This window comes from Lissotriton helveticus, chromosome 10 (genome assembly GCF_964261635.1).
Source record: "Lissotriton helveticus chromosome 10, aLisHel1.1, whole genome shotgun sequence".
Classification (NCBI taxonomy): domain Eukaryota; kingdom Metazoa; phylum Chordata; class Amphibia; order Caudata; family Salamandridae; genus Lissotriton; species Lissotriton helveticus.
Genome location: NC_136071.1, coordinates 1118763982 through 1118788350, shown reverse-complemented (window position 1 = coordinate 1118788350; position 24369 = coordinate 1118763982). Strand labels below are relative to the sequence as shown.

The following is a 24369-nucleotide window of genomic DNA, read 5'->3' as shown; positions in this document are numbered from 1 at the left end:
TGAGCAGCTCTTTTATTCTGACTGTCATTGTGTGCAGTCACCTGCTCCCCGTGTCCCTGCCGTGAGGCAACATAAGGACACTGTCTGAGCAGATCGTCTACCAAGGTTACTCTTTTCTCTGGGTCCTCTTTTTGTGCTGCCTCCGCCTCGCCCTCATCCACTGTTCTTTCGACAGACGACCGCATTCTCATGGTGTGGGTGGGTGGGTTCCAAGGCGATGAGGAGAGGTCATATTGTGGTACGGTAGGCCACGGCCGCCTCTTGGCACTCTTGGTTCCCCCCCCCCCCCCCCCCTTCTCCATGTTATTGGGCGGTTCGTACTTTTCAAAAGGCGCGCCCAATCCTTATGCGTCTATTTACCTGGGCTTCTGCCCCTTGCACTTCCGATGGTCCCGCCGCCATTAGGGGTTCCCCTCTGGCCCTTATTTGGTCCGGCTTTGCCTCCCCCGGCCCGCGTTACGTCTCAGCGACATATATACACAATGAAGTGTGATCACAGCACAACACAGAGCAGAACCGGATGCAGCGGGAAGTCAACGATGCGGCGGCATCAGGGCGGGGCACACAACAGATCTTAGAGGAACACACAGCCCTTAGAAGTAAATGCATTTATCACTGGGGGCCCCTGCTCAATTACAAATTTGGATGAAAGCTCTTCACCATCCTCTGAAGGAACCTCACTGATGATCACAACATTCTACTGCTCTCAGCTCCCCTGCGGTCACTCCACAGATGGTGATAACCTGATATTACCACCCTGTAGTGGTAGTTGATCATGACTGTTAGTCACACAGTGTTGAGACTACCCAGGCAGCAGGCTAAGTTTTTGTGCTTTCTCTGTATTTTCTCCAAGAGAGGGGCAGGGAAAAAGGGGAGAATAGACATGGCAAGATGGAGGAGGGGGTTCAGTTGCAATATGGCTGCCTGTCAAACACTTAGGCCTGCAGCATGGTCAGAAATGTGACAGCTAGGCAAGACCGCATGGAGAGTATTGTTGAAGGTAGCTATCGCATCTTTCTAGTATTCCTAACCTAGGTAGGTGGGTACTGCTGCCTGGTACAGCTATGAAGTCTCTTGGACGAACAGATGGGGAAGTCTGTCCTGGGGGGTAGAGGGGCAATGTTTCTTGAATGGTTACTTAGGTTTTGCTATGTCTGTACCTCACACAACACTTGCTATGAGTGACGGACGGGAGGTAGCAGAAGGGGAAGGGAGGTGGGGCTCCTAGGCCCGTGGCCGCTGTATCAAGACTGTCATCACACTAATGTATGGCATACTATAACTTAACTTTCTGGAACATTAAAGGCACTTGAGGCACTCATTAAGAGTTACAAGGTCCACTCCTCACTGATGCACTGGAATGACCAGATAGGTTTCCTGCAAAAGATCCACCTCACACACACAGAAGAGATCAGACTGAAGTGCAGCTGGAGAGGCCAAGTATACAACACTATGTATTTCGCATATGCTAGGGGGCCCTGATCTGGGTGAGAGCAGGAATCCCACTGGTAGCAGAAGATACCTATATAGATCTGGATGGCAGATATGCCCTGCTTTACAGCAGACTAGATGGTTTGCAATTAGTATTAGGTAGTATCTATGCCTCGAACACTGACCAGGGCAAATTTGGGATCTCATTAACCAAGAAACTGTCTAACTTGCCTTGAGTCTCATGGATCCTAAGGGGAGACTTTAATAGTGTCACTGATATAACACTAAACAGATCAGTACCTCCTCAGCCGTAAGCAGTGCCAGCGCAGCACCCCAAAGATCTGAATGGATAGCATGAAAGTTGGGTGCTGGTTGATGTTTATGTCACCCAAATTAGCGAGAGCACTCCTTTTACTCCCCCGGCGCATGATATTTTCACCATACTAGACCAAATTGTTTGCACAACAGGGATATTAGCCCTGTTCCAGGCTGCAGAATATAAACCGAAAATTATATCTGATCACAATCCAGTTGAGGTAACAATGGGATGGGGTAAACTCCCCTTACCAATCCCAATTTGGCGCATGCAAATTGCAGTGTTCGACGGCATCCCTTTTCGGCACAACACATTGAGCATTACGTTAATGATAACGAGGGTACGGCCTTCTCGTCATCAATAGAGTGGGAAGCCTTCAAGGTCTCTGTCAAAGGGCTATGCATTCAGACCACATTTGTGGCCCACAGATCCCAGTTGGACACTCTACATAAAAAGAACACAAAATACACACTAGGGCTATGCACACTTCCGATAATCAGCAGCTCCCAGAACTACTACTCTCTGACCTAAAGAAACAGCAAGCCACTTGCATGAAAAATTTGAGATGCTCGGACAATCCAATGTACCTTGCAAAGACACACAAGGATGGTGACAGAGCAGGCAGACTGCTAGCGCGTATGCTCAAACCTCCTCTGGCACACACTACAATGACATCCATCCGGGATCATCTAGGGTGCCCACACTATACATAAGAAAAGATCAATGCAGCGCTCTTCCAAATCAACCAGGATTTATATTGCCAAGTCCCTCTACCCCCACAAGATATTATAGATGAATTCCTGTGGCTGGTTCAGCTTCCACGTCCAGCCAGCTTCCATGTCCAACACCTGACTAGTGGATAGACTTGGAGGCCCCTATCACTGAACAGGAAATCAGAGGTTTACCTCGTGAAGAACTGTTCCTGGTGTGGATGGGATACCTCCGAGTTTTACACTACATTCTCGCCCCAATTGTCACCTATATTAGAGTGCTCTTTCAAAACATGTACAATGAAGGTGGCCTACCCACCTCCGCTAGAGAATCCCTTAGCACCTCCATTCTGAAGTCTGGACTAGATTATAAAGCCCTCAGTTGCTGGCAACCAGATTACTACCGGAGCTCCCAACCTTGATCAATGCAGAACAATGTGGGTTTGTCTTAGGTCCAAGCACTTCCTGGAACATTAGGAGGCTGTACTCAGTAACTGGTTATGCGTCTGCTCAATACCCTAATTCGGCCTGCCTCGTCTACGAACCGAAAAAGGGTTTTGACTCCCTCGACTGGACATATCTGCAGTTCTAAGAAAGTATGGCTCCGGTACACACATCAATACCTGGTTAAAGATGCTATATTCTAGCCTTGCTGCTAGGGTGAGGACAGGACAATGTATTTCAAACTCTTTCACAGTGCACAGAGGCACGAGTACCCCCCTCTACCCTTGCTCTTCATGTTGGGAACTGAACCGCTTAAGGAGTCACTTGGTCATGCAGAGGCAGACATGGGCACACCTGTAGCTGGGACCACGCATGTAGTTGCGCTCTATGCAGGCAATGTACTGGTCTATGGTGGAGATATCGCAGTCGATCTGATTAGGACAGAAGAGAATCGGAGTCCGTTCCATTTGGTTTCCAAGGTTTAGAAATAGCTGGAATAAGTCATGTGTCTTTCCTTCCTAAGGGAGCCATCACTAGTCCACTGTGTATGAGGGTGGATGCCTTGAGCTGGGTGCCAGACTGTTTCAAATATCTAGAGTACTGATATATGACTGAGGCAGATAATACAGACGATAATTTGGGATCTGTGGTGTTTTCTCTGAAATCATAAGTCAAGTTCTGGACTACATTGCCCCTTGAAGTAGCAGGTAGAGCAGCGATAGCTAAAATGGTAATGCTGCTCAGACTATTGTAATATTTCATTAATGATCCAGTGGTGTTGCCTAGGACCTTTTTTCAGGGGCTATAACAACGACTCGGAGAATTGTTATGGGGGACAGGACGGAGAATAGTATCTTGATCAACGCTCCAGTTGCCCACAGACAAAGGAGGGTTAGGTGTCCCAAACTTTGAGAAATACTATGTAGCAGCTAAGTTACAGTAGCCTACAAGATGGCTACCTGGCCACTGCCGTGACAAAAAGGCGCTTACCTAGCCTGAATTAGAAGCAGGGGCACTGCAGGTATCCTTATTCCCAACCTCCTGCTGCGCTACTGGGGGCTCAAAGCTGTTATCGGTTGCCGCTCCTACAGTGAAGTGAGGACTGTTGCTTACCCACCCGCCTCCTCCCCCCAATGTCCCAGCATTACCATTAATGGGTTTTCCCATGCCCTCTTCTAGGGCCTTAACACACTGGTCGATTGGTTTTATAACTCAACTAAGTGAGGCTATGTATGGCGGGTGTTATATGGCATATGGTTTACCTGCCAGTAAATATTTGGGGCATGCAGTACATCTTTTTAAACAAGGTAAATGCTGCTAGCCTGGTGTGGGTTGCACATGCACGTTTCAAAGTAGGTTCTGCCTTCATGCAAAGTTTGCTGCAAAAATCTGAGAAAAGTCAAAGACTTTGTTCACAAAAGATGACATATCTGTACATGTCTGGCGACAAGTCCCTGTGAAAATGCCATGCAGAGGTAAAGGCAAATTGTATGCCATGTTAAGTTAAAGTATATGTAAATTGATACTTGTATAGCGCACTACTCACCCGCAAGGGTCTCAAGGCGCTTGTACTAATACCGTTGTGGAACCCATCCTGGCTTTCCTTGTGAGGTGTCCACTCCTGGGCACCCCCAAGGTGGAGGCCAGGCATCCTTAGCGTTGTGGGGGCCGTTGTTGAGATTAAGCAAGCTATTGCCCAGAGTTGCAGAGTGGGACTCATGATTAGAATAGGCATCGAGGCGAGAATTATCAGGTCCGTGGAATTTTGAGCCCAAACCCGCCGAGGCGGGGAATTGAACCCTGGTCCCGGGCTAGACCTCTGCATCAGGGTCTGCCGCTCTAACCATTGAGCCACACTTCTCCACCCATTGAGCCACACTTCTCCAGTATAGAAGGTGTTCCTGTCAAGATTCAGAACGTCCCTGAAATATTTGAGTAACTGCACACTGTTCAAAAATGTCCAATGTACGAGTGACCACTTACACATCTTTTAACTCCCTGTGTGAATTTAAGCTTGGCTGTAAAGTTGCATGCCATCCTGTTAATCTCAAGAAGGTGTATAGGGTACTTCACAAAACGGAGGGTTGTCTATTGCACTTTGCATTAGCCAGTTGTAACCCACCTGTGACATACACCCCAATCTTTGGATTGGGGGTCTTGCGACTTGTTTTGGTGGCTGTTCCAACTGAAGTGAATTAATAACTAACACGTTTAGGCGTAGGTGGTCAAACTTTAAAATGATATAAACCCATTATAATCTATAGAGGCTATTTGTTTTTTAGGCAAGTGAATTCAAGTACAAAGAGGGTGACACCCACTGGCTGACATATACGCAATCTCAATCATACAACAGGAAAGCAATGTTATGTTAATTACTTTTAAAGAATTGGTCTCATTTTTAACTTGTTGATACTCCAGGCCCACAAAGCAAGCAGCGCACTGGCACAATCACTGGATTATGTCAGTGAAGTCATCGGTGATGTCACAATGACAATGCCATTTAACATGTCATAAATTACGTAGTGTGAGGTAATAAGCAATGCATGAAGGTGGTGCTTATTATAGTTAGTTCACTAAAATGTAACTTGCACATTTCAGTGGCTTTAGTTTTTTTAAACCCAAGTTCTTCTCATTTCAACACCCAACAATGTGTATTTAACCTTAGGTTTTTTCAGTGATTTTCTTTTTAACACAAATTAATTTGTAATTAAAGAAACATTTTCATTCCCATTATACTTGGATCAAGAAACCCTCTAACTTGAATCAGATCTTTCAGCTGGAACCAACAATAGACCTTTCCCGTGTACTGTACTGCAGTTTCCAAGGTTACGAAACAAGATCATGTAGCTCTTCTCCAGGTCAAAAGTTCACCAAGCATAGGCTGCGCCACAGAACACTGAGCTTTGCAAAGATTGGATGTCCTTGTTTTTGCTAATCACTTTAATCCAATAACAGCAAAGCCCAAGTAGCAGGTATTCGATTACAACTATCAAACGAAATAGTACTTAAAAGCTACCAAACATAATGCACCCCCTCATTACCAGGAACCAATCAGGAAGCTAGGACATTAAATCACATTTTCTTTTTCTCTTCAAACCTCACTCTTCTAGGACCCTTCTAATTCTGTTGCAGCTCCTTCGGTGTCCTGCACCCTATCATCAGCATCATGGTTCTGATTCATGTGGGGATTGTTGGCCACTCCTTTGTCCACTGATTTCTTGAGTATGCCAAAGGCTGCAGCATTGACAAGGACACCGGTTTTCCCTATGTGTATATTACATGTATTGGAAACAGAGGGATGAAATGGCATCAACGTCGTATTTCAAATTGTGAGCACCCTGATATGATGATAGTGCTTTGTTAAGTAATTATTTAGGTACCATCACAGGGGTAGTTTTATCACTTCCAATATAAGCAACTTTAGGAGTGTATGGGTGAATCTCTTCCACACACACCCTTTCTGTATTTCAACATATGTTAAAGTCTAAAGTGGTAGTGGTCCCATGAATTTTGTTCAAAAAGTAATTTCCACCGTTTTTCCGAGATTATCGCATAGGGGTCATCTATGGAAGAGATGGTGAGCTTTTTACAGCAGAAGGGAACAGGATCTTCCTCAATAACTTCAAGGAATGAATTCAGTGTTTCTCTAAATGTGGGCATCACACTACAAATACAGCCACCCATTTTTACTATTAAAGGGACCATTTCTACTGAAACCAATTTATAGTAACATTTTATTGTACCGCGGTACGAACGAGGACTAGGACAAATGCTCATATTACCCAAAATGTTTGTAGTACTTGTCTAACCAGATCGGGACAGGTACTGTGGATGCTGTATAATCCCCATCTCCTCACAAAAATGTTACCAATTCTAGCCACCCCTTCTCATCCAGCTATCCCCTACACATTACACAATCTTTGGCCATGCGCAGCAGAGATTTGGCTAAAGGCCTTGAACCCAATCCTCCACGTACAGGTTTTCTCAGCTGAGCATAGCCTTTGGCCCTGTGCAGAAGAGAGCTGGGCACAGGTCCTGTCCTTTGGCCAGGTTCTCTGTCGATGCCTCAATTGGGAGGCGAACGCCTCAGCAGCCAGGATATCTCTCTCCTGCATCCACCCCTCGCAGCCAGCCACAAGACTGGTAAACCCTCTTGTTGGCAGCCAAACCCTCCTATGCCTTCAGCCATCCACAGCAGTTACAGGGAAAGTGGTCCCAGTATGTACATTTAAAGAACACAAACCATTCTTTGTACTTATTCTAGAGTGAAAACAATTACACAGTTGATTAGTGAGAGATGTTATTTAATCACATCCTCCTCAAAGCATATGTGTGACAAAACTCATCACTGAGTATATATTCAATGTGCCCGAAGAAAAGGAAGAAGGGGGGTAGGTAAGTGGTTTTTGTGAGGATTGGGGTTGAGTGGAAAGTTTCAAAGATTCAATGTGGTCACCAAATGCATAGTTGACATCACAGAAGCATATTACTAAGCCACATAAAGAAACAATTGTAAACCTAGCCCATATAATGAATCACAGTAACAATAATCTGTAGTTCATGGATAGATGAAGATGCAAAAGTCGACGTTTCGACCCCTGATAGGCGTAGGTTGAGTTCCACCTTACTATGGGGTCTTCCCCAGGACTGGGATGTGTGGTGGGAGTGGGAAAGGGCACCGAGGGTCAATGGAAAATACAAATAAGCTACCAAATTACACCTACTAAAGCAAAAGCGTAAAAATTGCGAATAATTACCAATAAGCCGCCACACTTGTGGCGCTGAATCAAGAAAAATTGGTGGGCCAATTGGCTCCTAGTAAACAGAGCTAGATATCACCTGAAAAATAAGGTATATACATGAGTGAACTCTCTTCCGTTTCAACTTAGGTCCAACTTATGTCCAATCCCAACCTTTCCTCTTTTCGGAAACAGCTGAAGACTTTTCTGTTTAATGCTCCACATTAAACCCTCAGTGTTTCCCCCCTCTTTCTAAGCAATTTTTGGCCGCTAGCGCTTGGACGCCCCAGGGCAGCAATAGCGTTTTACAAATTGACATTTCATTTCATTTCATAGGAACGCCACATCCATAAGTGTCAGAGCCGATGACCAAGATAATCTAGTGCATTAAGAAACAATGTCCCGACAGGTAATAGTGTATAGTCAATTAATTATGCATGCACACAGCATTGCTGACAAGGAAAGAAGGAGAGCACTCTTTGAATTGAATAAAGATAGTTAATCATCTTATATTGTAACACAAGTTCATGGTCGGATATATACAGTTTCAAGCAGCACTGCATAAAATGAATTAGTGACAACCATAATGTACTTGGTGCTCAAAAAAAGTGTCTGTGGTGAAAGTGGCGACGCAAGTGAAGAAGTGAACAGCATGGACGGCGCACTGTGAACAAAGTGCAAGTAATTTACAATGAGTGGCTCAGGTCATGTGACAAGGTGATATCACAGATTACAAAATTCTTTCAATTTGGTGTTGAGCCACATTAGCGAAGTACGCCTATTAATAAGCTGTTAAGTCGACGGTGTTTCGATCCATACTAGTTCGGATCGTCATCAGGACTTGGTTGTCTGAGTAGGGGCGTGTTGCAAGATAAAGGAAAATGTATTTTCAAGGGGGGGGGAACAGACTAGGGGAGGATGGGGGAGCTTGGGCAGGTCAGGGTTTACCTGGAGTTAAATTCCGATGCGCAGAGAGAAGATCATCTGGGGATTACGCTGGAGCCAACATGGGGGCACTGTAAATAAAGGGGGACAGTAAGTAACGTAACTGGTCGGGAAACCAATGTTAATTGGGTGACGGCCATAAGCAAGAATTACTAACGGGTCTGAATGCGATGGGCGGCCGTCTGCAATCAGCCGATGGTCGAGCACGAGTCCTGTGGAAAGGGAGACCGGTACGAGGTGGTCAAAAGTTGCCCGCAGGTGGTGGCAGGGAGCAACAAGCAAAACAGAATCATGCCATATGTCCACAAGAGCTAGAGTTAAACATACCTAGTAGAATCAGCGTGCCGGGGCAGGAATGGATCCGGAGGTTTGGTAACCGAGGGGAGGCGAGGTAGTGGTATTCACTTCCGCGTGTGGGCAGGGTGTGAGCAGGTGACGGGGATGTGGGGGCGTGGACTGGGCGTGCATTGGGTGACGTGAACGCCGGGTGGGAGGGGGAAGAAGAGGAGGGGACTGGAGTAAGAGGGAGGAGGGGGTTGGATAGCGCTGAGACTCGGCGCATTTACGAGGGAACTGCAAAGTGTTGATTACGGTCAATCATCATGGTACAACAATCATATTGGTTACGGAACACAGTACAAACAATTTATTTATATTGGTAACCAAGTAAAATTTTTGACCAATAATATATGATCGTCCGGACAAACTCATGGGCAGTTGTATCAAATGAAAGCATTATATACAGTTTGGTCAAAAGAAGGCATTATATACAGTTGTTCAAAGGGCATATATATATATATATATACAGTTAGAGATGCAGCGGGCGGTATCAAGTGTGGTGTTAGTATGTCAATAGTGGGAGCAGTTGGGGTTAAAATTGGGAAGGAACCCAAAAGCAACAACTGGTTGTAGGGGAGTCTTTAAGGGGCAGTAGAACATAAATCACTTCAGGTGGTTACAGTGCTGTACCATTCGTCAAGTGTATTGAGTCCATGGTTGACCGAGTGACAAATGGTCATCCATTTACACTCAGCTTTGTTAAGGAGGAATTTGATGTCACCTCCACGAGTGGGTAAATTGGGTTTCTCAATCACTTGCCAAAGAATGTCTGTGTCCAGATGTATTGTATTGTATTGTGGTATACTTATAGAGCGCGGCCTGTCACCACCAAGGGCATCCTGGCGCTTCGAACCCTGATCTCATAACTGCTTCAGATGTCCCAGTTCTAGATAGTGTGCCACCAGGGGTGCTGTCAATGTTTTGCAGTTGATCCCGCTTTTATGCTGAATGATTCATTGCTTAATCATTTGTGTCGTCTGGCCAATGTAGATGAGATCGCATGGGCATTTGATCACATAGATTACGTTTTGTGATCTGCAATTAGTATGTTTTTTCAGTTTGTGAGATCGGCCATTGAATGTAAATTCTTTTGTGTTGACGGTCAGGTTGCATACACAACAATTTTGGCATCTGTAATGACCCACGATCGGATCAAGCCCCCAGGCTGCTGTAATGGTATTTCTTCCGTGGGTAGTTTGTGGCCACGTGATGGCATGTACCAGATGACTGGCCAAGTTATTGCCGCGTTGGTAAGAAAATAGCGGGGCTTCGTGGAATTGTTCATGTGAGCGTAGTAGGGGCCAGTTTTGATAATTTTTTGATCTTGTTGCTGTGGGGACTGAATTTTGAGACAAATGGGATCCTGGTCATAGATTTCTTGGGCTGGGCGGTGAGGAGAAGGTCTCGGTGACAGTACCAGGCTCTTTTCTTGGCTCTGTTTACCAGACGTCTGGGGTAGCCTCGATGTATTAGCTTTTTTGTCAGGATATCTGCCTCTTTGAAATAATCTTTACGCCATTTGCAGTTGCGGCGGATCCGCAGGAACTGGCCATATGGTAATCCCTCACGTAAGCCGTGCGGATGATAACTGGAGTAAAGAAGTAAGGGTTTTTTTTCGGTTGGTTTTCGGTATAGAATGGTACCCAATCGTCCCTCTTCTGCATGGATGGTGACGTCCAAAAAGGGAAGATCATTATGTTTACAATCACTGGTGAATTTTAGGTGTTCTTGTGAGTGATTAAGTCAATTGATGAAAGGGTCCAATGTTTCAGCAGTGCCATTCCACAGCAGTAGCACGTCGTCTATATACCTTCGCCAAAGGTTGATGTGTTGAAAGAATGGATTGATAGGCGTTGGAATAAGGGTCTTCTCCAGGTTGTACACAAACAGGATGGCAAAATTGGGGGCGAAGCAAGCGCCCATGGAGACACCTTTAACTTGTAGGTAGTAAGTATCCCAGTAGAGAAAGTAGTTGTTCTGGAGTGCTATACGAAGAAGGTTCATGATGAAGTCTGTTGGAATGCGAGTAGTTTGGGGTCTGGACAGAAGGAGGGTTTGGATGACTTTTAGGCCTTCATCGTGAGGTATGTGTGTGTAAAGGGATTCAATATCCAGTCCAGCCATGACTTGCTTGGTAGTATCAAATGGTAGATCCTCAATGGTATTAATAAGATCCATCGTATCACGGATGTAGGCATCTGTCTCAGGAACAAATTGTTTTATGATGGAGTCTATGTATTTTCCCAAGGGTTCCAAAATGGATCCACACCCAGAGACGATGGGTCTGCCCGTCGACCTAACAGCTTATTAATAGGCGTACTTCTCTAATGTGGCTCAACACCAAATTGAAAGAATTTTGTAATCTGTGATATCACCTTGTCACACGACCTGAGCCACTCACTGTAAATTACTTGCACTTTGTTCACAGTGCGCCGTCCATGCTGTTCACTTCTTCACTTGCGTTGCCACTTTCACCACAGACACTTTTTTGGAGCACCAAGTACATTATGGTTGTCACTAATTCATTTTATGCAGTGCTGCTTGAAACTGTATATATCCGACCATGAACTTGTGTTACAATATAAGATGATTAACTATCTTTATTCAATTCAAAGAGTGCTCTCCTTCTTTCCTTGTCAGCAATGCTGTGTGCATGCATAATTAATTGACTATACACGATTACCTGTCTGGACATTGTTTGTTAATGCACCTTCCTTAACCAGTCCTGATTTGATATATGGGTCACACTCTTGTAAACTTTACAAGATAATCTAGTATCATCATGTTTAGCATGCATCATATTTCCATTGGGAGGATCAGAGGGTTAACTCCTCTTCGACCGATTCAAGATGGCAAATGTGAACACTGGTGAGTGCACTAGGATACTCAAAACGCACAGTGTCAGGCAATATGGTTAGTGCATGCGTGGCCTGTTAATCATTAAATTACCACAAACATAAAAACTCTGGGCCCATGCCAAATGCTGGGTATATGGTATTACAAACCAAGTCAGTTTCTTACAAAAGGAGGAACCGGAGGTTTCCTTCATTTTGGCCTGATTAAAGGTAGCTAGTCTATAGAAAGTACTCAAAAGATCAGTTGGCCAGTGAGCGCACTAGATTAAACCAAACCACATGGCGCCAGACACGACAATAGATAGAAATAATTAAATAAATACCTCTCCGCAGGAAAGTGCATTAATTGTTTAAGGGAATATGAAGCATGGGTTTTATGGCCGTGCATTTTTTGCAATAAAAGCACCAAAACATATAATAAAGTTATACACATACATCAACACAATTTATTGTGGAGAGTGAGTCATGTCAATCACATTGAAAAAACGAATTAAAAATGATAATTAACGTTAATAATTGCTATTTCAATCACGTAATAAATATGTTCGGCTAGTCTTTAAATAAATACATAAGTAATCATGCACACGGACTAAGGAATGTCTTTAGATGCTCGACAAGGACTTAGAAGAATTTGTGCAAAAGGGTGTCGGAGTGAAATGTCATGAGTTGTTTATTTTATGAGATTTCACGAGATAAACATTTCACATTTCATTTCATGTTTTGTTCAGTTTATTAGACCCGAGCGGTGTAACCCGCTTTACACTGTGAAAACGATTACGTTGAAGATATAAGCACGTTAGTTACAGATAAAAACATGAACGTAAAAGCAAATTAAAGAGCTCTTGCCTTATACTAAAAACACACAATTCATAATGAAAAATTCTGCATACTTAACAAGAGAAAAACGCTTTCACTTAACCTAGGCAATATACACTGTTTCTTGACCATAAAAAAAGCAGAAGTAAATGCAAAGACTTATTGCACGCTTCGCATAAGCTAAAAACCTTGAAACATGAGCAAGTTTTACATCAAACACCCGGCGTCACCGGTGGAACATTGATACCAGGAACTTTGAGGGGTGATGGGCCCAGCCTCACAGTCAAGGCACCTCTAATCCTGACTGCTTCTCTAAATGCAGCCATCAGTTTTAAAAATATTACCCATGCACCCGTTCAAAATGCCATCTTATAACTTGAATCTACAGTAGCACATCTTTCAGTGACGCAGTTCAACCCTTTCAACACGTTGCATACTTAAAACAAAGTCTGCCTACCCAATTCTAAAATGAGATGCTCTATCCACATTATGGAATATTCGCTCCAGCATTCAATCCTATCCATATTATGGAATATTCGCTCCAGCATTCAATCCTATCCATATTATGGAATATTCGCTCCAGCATTCAATCCTATCCATATTATGGAATCTTCGCTCCGGCATTCCATATTCTGGAATATTCGCTCTGGCATTCAGTCCTATCCATATTATGGAATATTCGCTCCAGCATTCAATCCAATCCATATTATGGAATATTCACTCCGGCATTCAATCCTATCCATATTATGGAATATTCGCTCCGGCATTCAATCCGATCCATATTATGGAATATTCGCTCTGGCATTTAATCCTATCCATATTATGGAATATTCGCTACGGCATTCAATCCTATCCATATTATTGAATATTCGCTCCGGCATTCAATCCTATCCACATTACAGAATATTCGCTTCAGCATTCAATCCTATCCATATTATGGAATATTCGTTCCGACACTCAATCCTATGTATACTATGGAATATTCGCGCCGGCATTCAATACAACAGACGCAGTGGCACACAACTATCTTTCGGACCCTCATTTCATAGAAGCTTACATTCTCTCCCTAATGATAACTGAGCCCAGTTATAGGATGATCTTCTTGCGAATATGGAGGAGATCGCATACGTCACTGAGGTGTAGATCAACAGTGTCCAAAATACTGTAGATTAATAGGGTCCAATTTATCAGCTGAAAATCAAACTTGCCTAAAATGTAGGTGGCCTACGAGCTCAGTCTGATCTTTCACTGCACAGTCATCACGCCTGTTCTCCTTCCAGCCACTGACCCTACAGGCAACACAAGAACGCTGAGGGACAACAGATCTGGAACTTAAACTGGGTTCACTTTGTCCTCTAGGACATTTCTCAAGTTAGCTTAATTTTACTCATTCAATCTCCCACCATCTCTCAGACCTAGACTATCCATGGGTCCCTCTCTCTTCTCACCTCTATCAGCTAACTAGCCTGCACTTCAAAATACTTGGCTCTATAGCTAGATTTATTTAAACATGGGCAAGCATGTACATCCTCTACCCTACGAACATGACCCGTACCTAAGCAGAAGTCACCACAAGAATGAATTGCATCACGTTTGAGACACAAGGAGGAAACAGACATAAACCACACCTATTGGACAGGTAATACCTGATCTTGCCACAAGCTCCAAATATTAAAATTCATAGACTACTTACTCACTTACAAACTCTGGAATTGCACATGAACTCATAGTCACTATTAAACAATATCCAATGTGCTATTACTGAATTAGATGTGTAACAAAAATAACTATATAAAACTACAATAACATCTTAAATTATGTGAAATTTCTTGGAAATGCGAAGTTAGACTTCTACCCAGGACACTGCACAGAGACATCCAGGACACCATATTCTTAAGTAACTGATAAGTGAGGAAAAGTATGATTGATGCCAATTCCAGGCACATTGAATAGTCTTTCAAAACTGTGATGAATAGGCGGAATGAGACTGTGTGCATTCCAGGCCAAAAAGTGAGTCATAAAAAAAGTCAAGCACCTTGGCTTCATGTTCCATTAGCACCTGCTACTCTTTAAAGTGCTCTGGTGCTTTGAAGTTAGGTTTGCACTGAGTCTGGCTGCTCTGCTGAGCTACCCGACTCTAGTCTGTAGTCTTCGCTATTCCCACTGGTAGACCATGATGCTGGATTACTACCGTGTGATTGAGGTACATTCTATCAGTTCCCAGCATTTTCAGTTACGTTTCTTCCCAAATTTGATGGTGTACCGGTTGCAAATCTTTCAAATCATAAGAATCGGGATGAAGAAGCCATGGGCACCAGTAACACAATCTACATTTGCATGGATTGAGCCCATGTTGTCGGGCTGGGTTTTAGCTTGTCAGGATGTATGTAGTTCTAGGGTTTCTGCTCAAATCAATTGGCACGGTTGCTCAACAAGTTTTGTTGGTTCTATCTAGGTGTAGGGTTTTTAGTACAGACAGGAAGATTGGCGCTCAAGCTGGTTTGCGTTGTGTGTATAATGCTAAAGTGTGTAGGGTGCTGCCAGGTCGGGGGGAAATACCCCGTAACCCCCGTAAATGTGTGAGTCAAAGAACCCTCACTAATAATGAGAACACTGTCCCGGGCACACGTAATGTAGGATAAAACAATGGTTGGAAAGTCTCGTATTGTACCAATATCTATGGCCGACACCAGAGTGTTATTCAAATAAATGTAATGATGAAAAAACGAAAAACAACCAGCCAACACGTGTTTTGTCACATGAGGGAATTATCCTGTGACTTCTTCAGGGCTGTACGGCAAAGCAGTGTCTATGACGGTGTCAGAGGACCGGCAGAAGAATCCAACCGGTCAGGTGGTCGGCGAGGACCAATGGGTTAACGAAGAAAGGTAGCAAGTCATTGAATGAGGTTCTTTCTGCTTAGTACTTAGCAAAAAATCAGACTTTTACACAGCTTTACAAACAGAATATGCCATGGAGACAGGATCATAATAACCTAATAAAACAGAGTCACTACCACAATTCTTCTAATCTCCAAGCTGCATTTAATGCCTTTAATCATTTATTACAAATATTCGATAAGATAGTATTGTGATCCTGTGAGATACATCAGTCATGGGATTCTGCTAGTGTAGAACGTTCACCAAACCAGAAGCTGCACTGAAGACCTGAAAGGGCCATTATTTATGTTTGCCCTGTGCATAGAATGTTATTCTTGATAGCAAGACTGTCTCGTTTGAAGACTGGGCCAGCTTTCCAACCGGAAAGGACATGGCACCAAACTGAGATGCTTCGAGCAAGCTACGAGTCTGCTTGATAAGAACTTAAAAGAAATTAATAAGTAACCCTTCCAGCCATTTATCTTACGTCACCAGGCACACATCCTTGACCCATGGAAATGATGGTTATCCTCATATTGATACGGTTGTAGCTTTAGAAACTTATTTAAGGATCCACCAGGAAATTTTCCCAACAAGACTATCTGGGACTTTTAGATGGTGTACATTGTTTGTTGTTCCAGGTAGGGGGAATAAAATGTACACAGCAGCATTGACTCATAGTTCACAAGTGATCACACAAAAGGGAGAATCATTAAATATGTTTATCCTTCAATCGGTGATACAAATAATCTAGCTACGTTTAAAAGAAACATCAATCATTTTGTACAGAAACAAATGCAGTCCAAAAATGTTCACCTATCCTACTTTCGCCATCCAAAGCCATTCTCGATCCAGCTGTGGGAAAAGCCTACAACCTACATCAGGTTTCCCAACTCCATCAAACATCATTAGTAATATTTTAGGGGATATGCAGTTTGTCATTTTTTTTTTTAACAAGAAAAATTAAAACATTGCTCACCGAAAAACACCTTGAACGCACACTCAAGAAATGTATAATATTATAACGCCTGTATGCAAGTTTGCTAAACAAACAGAAAAAAAACCAAATTTACAGCTGCTACATGTACCAGCAATATATTTCCATGGGTCTAATATTGAAAAGACTCAACTGGCAGACCATTCAAGTGAGAAGCATGTTTAAAAGGATGACTACTGTTGCCAATTTGTTTTTGGAAAGGATCGTAAGAAATCTTGAGAAACGTAAAAACATTCTGTTAGACCACTCTTACCTAAACATCCACCAACAGCCGCCAATTGAATCAGCTTGGCACTAAGGTATTAACACAGCACAGATACTGGAAAAGGCTTTGCAACACTAATTGTGAAGTACCTGGTGGAAAAACTGCCCTTTATTATTAAGCAAAAAATAAATAAATTGGAACTCAAAACAAAGCTTGATATTCGTTATTTGAAGTTTGTTACCGGGTGCTAAGTGCGTAGGGCTGAATCGGGGGAAAAGGAGGCAACATGCACTTAGATGCAACGGAGAAGCCTAGCCTGAATAAAATGTAAATTGTAGAATGCAATAAGGGAAGTCAAAAGTACCTGAAATTGAATGTATTGCCTCACAAAGAGTCATGCAATTTTCATAGGTGAACACTGACCTGGCCAAGACTGGCTGTATCAACAAGAGCCAGTCAGTTCTACAGATTAATCACGCTTTCCCAATTGTGGAAATTATCGAAATATGAAATCCTTGTAAACACACAACAGCTTAGAATGTGGACAGAAGAACAAGTTATTTCTCTTCTGTACCGCTCTTGCTTGTAGATACTCTAACAGATTTCCCACATTTGTGAATTCCCTCAGGCACTACACTGGACCTGATAAACTTAAAAGCAGTGCTCCAGTGTTCCAGTGCATGGCGTCAGCACCATTCCGCTCTGGAAGTGGTGAACAGAGTCGCATGTAAGCTCCGCCCATGCATATTTACGTTGTTTCTTTCATGAAGTATTCTGCACCTTCAGGGGCAGAGGCCATGGGCAAGTTGTACGAACCAGTCCGCCAATTCACTAATTGGGATCTTTTTAGGTCGAGCCTGTCCCATTCCGCAGGAATGGATAGGATCGAATTCATGTCGGCAAAATCCTCTTCAAACTAAGGGGTTTCAGCCCGGCGTTTTCTTGCAGTTCACGTGAACATGCACGAGCATTCACGGCCAGGGCTTCTCCTCCCCTAGCAGCACTCCTCCCACACCAGCAACTCCTCCCCTCTCTCTCCCCGCAAACACAGCACATCAAAGGGCTTCTCCTCCCCTAATTATTCATGGCCGGCCGCAGGCCGGCCGTACTTTCAGTTTCCCGGCCGCTCTGCATTTATCAGGTACGTGTTGTTTTTTTTTTTCACTTTGTCTCCGTGCGTGCGTTCCCCCACCACTCGTGTTGTTCTCCCTTGCACTTTATCCACTGAGTCACTGTAAATATTGATCACTTGCGCCGTGTTGTTGACTCATTAGACAGCATTTACCTATGAATAAATTGCAGTAAAATTTTTAAATTCCTTCTCTTTCTGAGAAAATCTAATCGGGTGATATAATCCCTTCTTTGTTAGTATTAATGAATGTAATTTTTTTCATGTTTGATTGCGCCACCGTTTGATTCTGCTCTTCATATTATTAATTTCACCCAAATACTCCTGCATTGAAACCGGGAGTTGCCTAATCGCACAAAACTATGGGTATCATACTTTGCTAACTAACTCGCGCGATCACATACCCAAGTCAACGCAGTCAGCCTACTAAGGGTGATGGGAGACAAACCAAAGTTGGAACATCGGCGCTGTGCTACTGGTGTTGTGCTACTGGTGTTGTGCAATGCCGCCTGTGCACTAAATTCAGCATGTGTGCAAATAAATCCTTTTCTTCTCAAGGTCCTAAATCCTTCCTCTTATGTCAAACTGAGCAATCAGAACAAGCGTGCACCAAGGTTCCTACCCCCACTCGGCTCCGCTGGAACAGTCACTGCTGTAGATTTATAATCGTGACTTGCCCCGTAAAACTATGTTCAAACAAGCAAACCCCTATTTTGAGGTAATGCGTTCTTTGTACCCCGCTGGTCAAATTCATTATTATCGGGAAAGTAACAGGCAGAATCATAATGGAAGAAAAGTGAACATAAATTAATTGACAATAAAAGGTGAAGTGGCATGTATGTAAACAGGAAGCCACACAGGTCCTACTCGCTAGCACTAAATATTACTGTGTCTTGAACAACCGACCCCAAGGAGACGACAGAACAAAAACAAGCATTGGCATAGCCAATAGGTCTCGCTTGTGGGACCTTATAAGTATTTAGTTTTGCAGCACAATATCCTTCTTGCACCCACGCAACGCCACGCACCCACGCAACGCCACTCACACACGCACCGCCGCTCACACACGCACCGCCGCTCACACACGCAACGCCGCTCACACACGCAACGCCGCTCACACACGCAACGCCACTCACACACGCAACGCCACTCACACACGCAACGCCACTCACACACGCAACGCCACTCACACACGCAACGCCACTCACACACGCAACGCCACGCCACTCACACACGCAACGCCACTCACACACGCAACGCCACGCCACTCACACACGCAACGCCACGCCACTCACACACGCAACGCCACGCAACGCCACTCACACACGCCACGCACCGCCACTCACACACGCACCGCCACTCACACACGCAACGCCACTCACACACGCAACGCCACTCACACACGCAACGCCACTCACACACGCAACGCCACTCACACACGCAACGCCACTCACACACGCAACGCCACTCACACACGCAACGCCACTCATCATATTGTGCTGCAAAACTAAATACTTATAAGGTCCCACAAGCGAGACCTATTGGCATCACTATACATCAGAAACACTACACCACAACATAACTCTACAACACCACAGCATCAAACAGCACAACACATGCTGCACTAAGAGGAAAAACAACATCATTCATCACAACACATGCAACACTCATCGCAAAACACGTAAAATACTCACCACAACGCCGCAAAAAAACACACAACACTTGCATCGCTACACTCAACACTTGCAACACTCTACAAAAATAATGCATACGTCAGCAAACATAAGTACATCACTCTATCTACAATACCTGCATCATTCAGCGCAACAACTGCATCACTCACACCATACTCTGCATCAGTCAACACATCTCCAACATTCAGTCACACAACGCCTGTAGTACTCAGCGCAACACATGCATCACTCTACCTAACAACACCATCAATCTGCACCACCACAACACCACTCAGCACAACACCAATATCAATATGCATCACAACAGCACCACTCAGCATCAACACATCATCACACAATACCACCACAGCACAACTCACCACCAATACATCAACTACAAAATCAATGCCAGCATCACTTAGCACCACAAAAAAAAAAACTCACCACAACACAAACAAAACTATATTAAATATCACAGGAACAACGCAACATCAACGCTTCATCAATGTGCACTTCCCCATCACTCTAAAACACCAAAATTTTAATTAGCAGCTACACATATACACTCATCACCACCACAACACCAGTCAGTACCATCACAACTTCAAAAACCAAAAAACACCAATGAACACCAACACAACAACACTCAGCACAAAAACATTATGCCAACCTATTTCTATTTTGCATTTTCCATCATTGCATCCCACTAGGTGATACGCATCATAAATAACAATCATTTGCAATGCTATAGGTCTACCATTTACTTAAATTGAACATAATGGCATTGTAAATGACAATAACTTTCAAAAATGTTTACTTTTACAATAAATTGAAAAGGCATTGTCATTTACTATGCCAACAGCTTAAAGTTGCCTAAATGCAAGACTTATTGCATTGCAAATAGCCAATAGGGCTCGCTTTTGGGACCATCTAAGTGTTTATGCATGCGACATTTTATGTTGTTGCAACAAGGAAATTATGCTGCATAACTACTTATAAGGGCCCAAAAGCGAGACCTATTGGCAATGCCAATGCTTGTTAGATGGAAGATACCATCCCAGAAAACTTTAAGGTGGGAGGGCAGTGAGAAATCTGTGGTTCGCTTGAGTATCCACCAGGAGGAGCGTTACAGAAGGTACGTAACTTGTTCTTCTGATGTATTCTTCTAATGGCAAATTCCTCACCTTGTGAATAGATACCAAAGCAGTACCTCCTAAGATGGTGAGTCTGTGGAATGACTCAGGCTAAAAGATTCTGGAGGACGGAGTGGACAAAACACCTACCTCAAAGGAAATGCCTGTCGAGGCAGTAGGGATTTGTGAACATGTGCCTGGATGCCCACATAGCTGTGTGACAAATATACAGGACAGGCACTATGCGTGCCAAAGCCCAGGTGGAGTGGGCCCTTCGGCCTTCTAGAGGTTGCTTCTTAGCCAGCCTTTTCGCCATAAGTGTGGCAGGGTATGCTCAGACGTGAGTCCCTTGCTCACTTTGCCACTGGATTCAAGCAAGCCGGGCTGAAGACGGCTGGAATGCCAGAAACCAGTCCTCGGAAGCTTGTTTTCAGTCTAGGGAAGACATGGCTTGGCAGTTCGGGCTGGACTGTTCCCATGAGGCACAGGGTCAGACTGATTTGCATATGGCCATGTCTGAACTGGGGTGGCAGAGTGGGCTAAAGAACGGTGACGGATCAAACCCAGATCTTTTGACTGGGTGTGAGTGTTTGATTGGTTCAGATGCTCCGTCCATCACCACCCCCTTTTGTACAGTCTTAGCCAGTGGATAGCAGATATTAATGCAGCTGGCCTACACACTGAGAGATGGTCTATTGCTTTACCACCTCGTCCTTCAACCGGACATTCTTTGGTGCAATCGACAGAATCACTGAGTGTCTTCCTGAGTTCAAAATAATGGAGTCTCTCTTCCTCTTTCGAACAAACGAGATACTAAGAAACATGATGGCTTGTCCAACATGAAAAGGAATCGCCACCGTTGGCTGGACCGCAGCTTGAGTAGTTAATGCCAGTTGAACAAGAAAAAAGCAAGACCTGTTAGACCAAAAACAAATAAGAAAAACCCATCAAACAGTTTTGCCTGCATTGGGTCCAACTGACAGGCACCGCACCGAGCTACAAACTTGTCCCAGCATACACAGATTTTGTTGAAGATGCTTAGATGCCAAAACGACATCAACAACGTAAAAATTAAGTTGAAATGGTTTCAACTTTTGCCCCTCATTCTCCACACATGGAGATTCAGATTTATCCAGGCTTGAGTGCAAGACCCTGTCCTGCTGCTACGACAGGGCAGGGGGTCCCCCCCAAAGTGGGAGCCTGACCAGAGGATGGATGCTCACGCCCAAATGTTTCGGGTGCCACACTCTCATGGCCCGATCTGGAGTTATTTGAATGACTAGGGCCTGGCCGATACTTATCGTATTCTGAACTCGGGGCAGGAGTTCATGCTCTATTCTAGAAGGAATGCATCTCAGAGAGCCTTCTTGTGAACACCAGAGAACTCTAAGGGCGTTCTCAGCAGTGGAGAAAAGACCAGCATCTGGATTTAACTGCCATTCATAACTGCGCCATCGGCTGAGTTAGTTCACCCCGGCCTTTAAAGATCCCGCCAGGTGGTGTACCACCAGGTAATCCCAGACTGCTCACCCAAATGGTGGTAGTGGTAACCTTGAGAACCCGCACCAGCCATCCCTTAATGGACGGCAAATCACATGCAACACCAGCAACTGATGTACGAGGCGGGTCTCCCCGTTGACCTCCCAAACAGAAGAGCTACGCACCCGTCACCACCATCAACGATCAGGGAGGGCAGGGAATGGAATCTGCTGCTAGTCCAATTGCAGCCACCACTGTAGTCTCTCAAACACGAGGATGGGAGATAGCAAGGTCCTGTGGCGCTAAGCCCACCGCGATTTCAGGTTCCCTTGCAAAGCCGGCATGTGCCATCTGGCATGGTCGGCAAGAAGGATGAGTGAGGCTAGTAAGCCAAGAAGCCTCAGACCCAGCCTCACTGAGTCCCAAGACAGAGGCTAAAACATCAGAATCATGACAGGATGGTCGCTGTTCACTTCAGTATGAGGAGAACAATGATAGACTAATGTAGTTTTCTGCAGCTTGGCTATCGTGGCGTCACAGCATTTATAGCTCCCTCTATAATCTGACTGGAAAAGACCTCGATTTAATGGCTGTCACACTGCAGTTTTGAAAACAGCACTAAATTGCAACAAAAAAAAAGTGGGAATTGGATTCATCAGACTGTAAATAATGGTCAGTAGGGTTATGAGAGAAAAGGAAAAGGGTCTAACCAGAGATGATGATCTTTATGTTACCAGACGTGATAATGTGGTACTGAATGGGTTTCAGAACAAGACCCAGGAGTATTTACAGTACAAAAAAAAAGAATGACTCCATATTATATACAATGCACTGGATGAAAAGTGGATTGATTTGAAGGAAAATAGAAAGCCCATCTTTGGTCAGGAAGGGGGGGTGGGAAGGTTGCGAAGGGGGAGCCCAAGTGATCAGCCTGCTTTAGCGAAGAACTTTTCTTGGAGACTTAAGCTAAAGGTCAAAAAAGCAATGAACAAACCTGCAGGAAAACAGCTAATGTTGATTTAAAAATGCAGAGCATTCCAAAATAAAACTTGAAAACCATAACAAAAATAAGTTTCCCCATAGTTAGGGTCTTTATGCCAACATGTTGAGTATGTAGTGCTCCTGGATTCGAGATAAAGCATTTGTGGTGTTGAGTGCCTGAGAACTGTCGCGCCTGCTGATACTCCCAGAGTTCTCCGGCTATTGTAGGTGGGGCCGAAGGCTGGGTCCTTAGTGGCAGAGAGGAGAAGCTTTAACCACTGCACCTGCATCTTGCTAGTTGACTTCTAAGGCTTGAATGCCAACACGTCCTCTCTGCTTCCTTGTCTGATCTGTGTGATCCGAAAACTACACAAGTTGTTTAACCCCTCGGGTGCTCATGACGAGGTCAGCTAGTCATGAGCTACGGCGCTCCGGTGCTCATGACGTCATGACCTCGCCCGTTCCGTGGAACGCTCGCATGCTGGGCAGATTCCCCTGTTGTGCTGAGCGTTCCATGGGAACGGGTGTGACCATGACGAGCTCAGCTCGTCATGAGCACCGGGGCGCTGTACGCGCCCCACCCCCCAGCACAGCGGGGGAAACAGCCCCGCACGGAAGGGGTTAATGAAATGTAATAAAGAGCTGCAAATTGCCATCTCCTGCACAAGAAAGTTAATGCCCAGAAAGCAAATTTGCATCGCTAGAACTGAAGAGGTAAGCACGGTTAAAAGGATGGCAACCAGTCTTGAGCTGATAAGAAATGGAAGCCAAGGTGCAAGATGTATATTTTTCAGAGCAGCAGACGTAGAACATGTTTGGCTGCCTGCTTGCACGTGTTGCACTGCTCAATTTGGCAAACTGTCAGCAAAAAGAAAAGGCTGCAAAAAGTTTCTATTAAACCAAGAAGTGGTCAATGACTAATACTGGTGTAGTTTGTAAATAAGTACAACTATGGCGGTCTTACCATTATACGTTATCCGGGGCTTCGTCAAGCACATCACAAGATGTAAATCCATTTCATCTGTCGATACAAACTTGGAGCAGACAGGGCACTTGAAACCTTCAAAAACAAAGGAGGGAGACATTTCGGTAAGGATCAATTCTTTCGCACAGTTTTAAAACTCAATTATTTCAGCGGACATATTTCAAAATTAATTCCAATGGATACAACAGCATTGGCAAAGCAGATCAGTAAAGCTTTTTTAATAAGTAACAGTGCTTCTTTATTGACTGAAGGAAGTGAAGGTATGGATGAGTGAGTATGAGTTAATAGAAGGCCGAAGGTGCAAGTGATACGA

General features: G+C 44.2%; 1 protein-coding gene across 1 annotated transcript in view; it reads right to left on the bottom strand.

The window, feature by feature from the left end:
• ZNRF2 (zinc and ring finger 2) overlaps positions 1-24369 on the bottom strand; it is a 147377-nt gene that overhangs the window by 30933 nt on the left and 92075 nt on the right. Inside the window, exon 2 of the mRNA XM_078663897.1 lies at positions 24036-24131. Within this exon, the coding sequence (XP_078520023.1) occupies positions 24036-24131 (96 nt within the window). The remainder of the gene's footprint in view (positions 1-24035; positions 24132-24369) is intronic.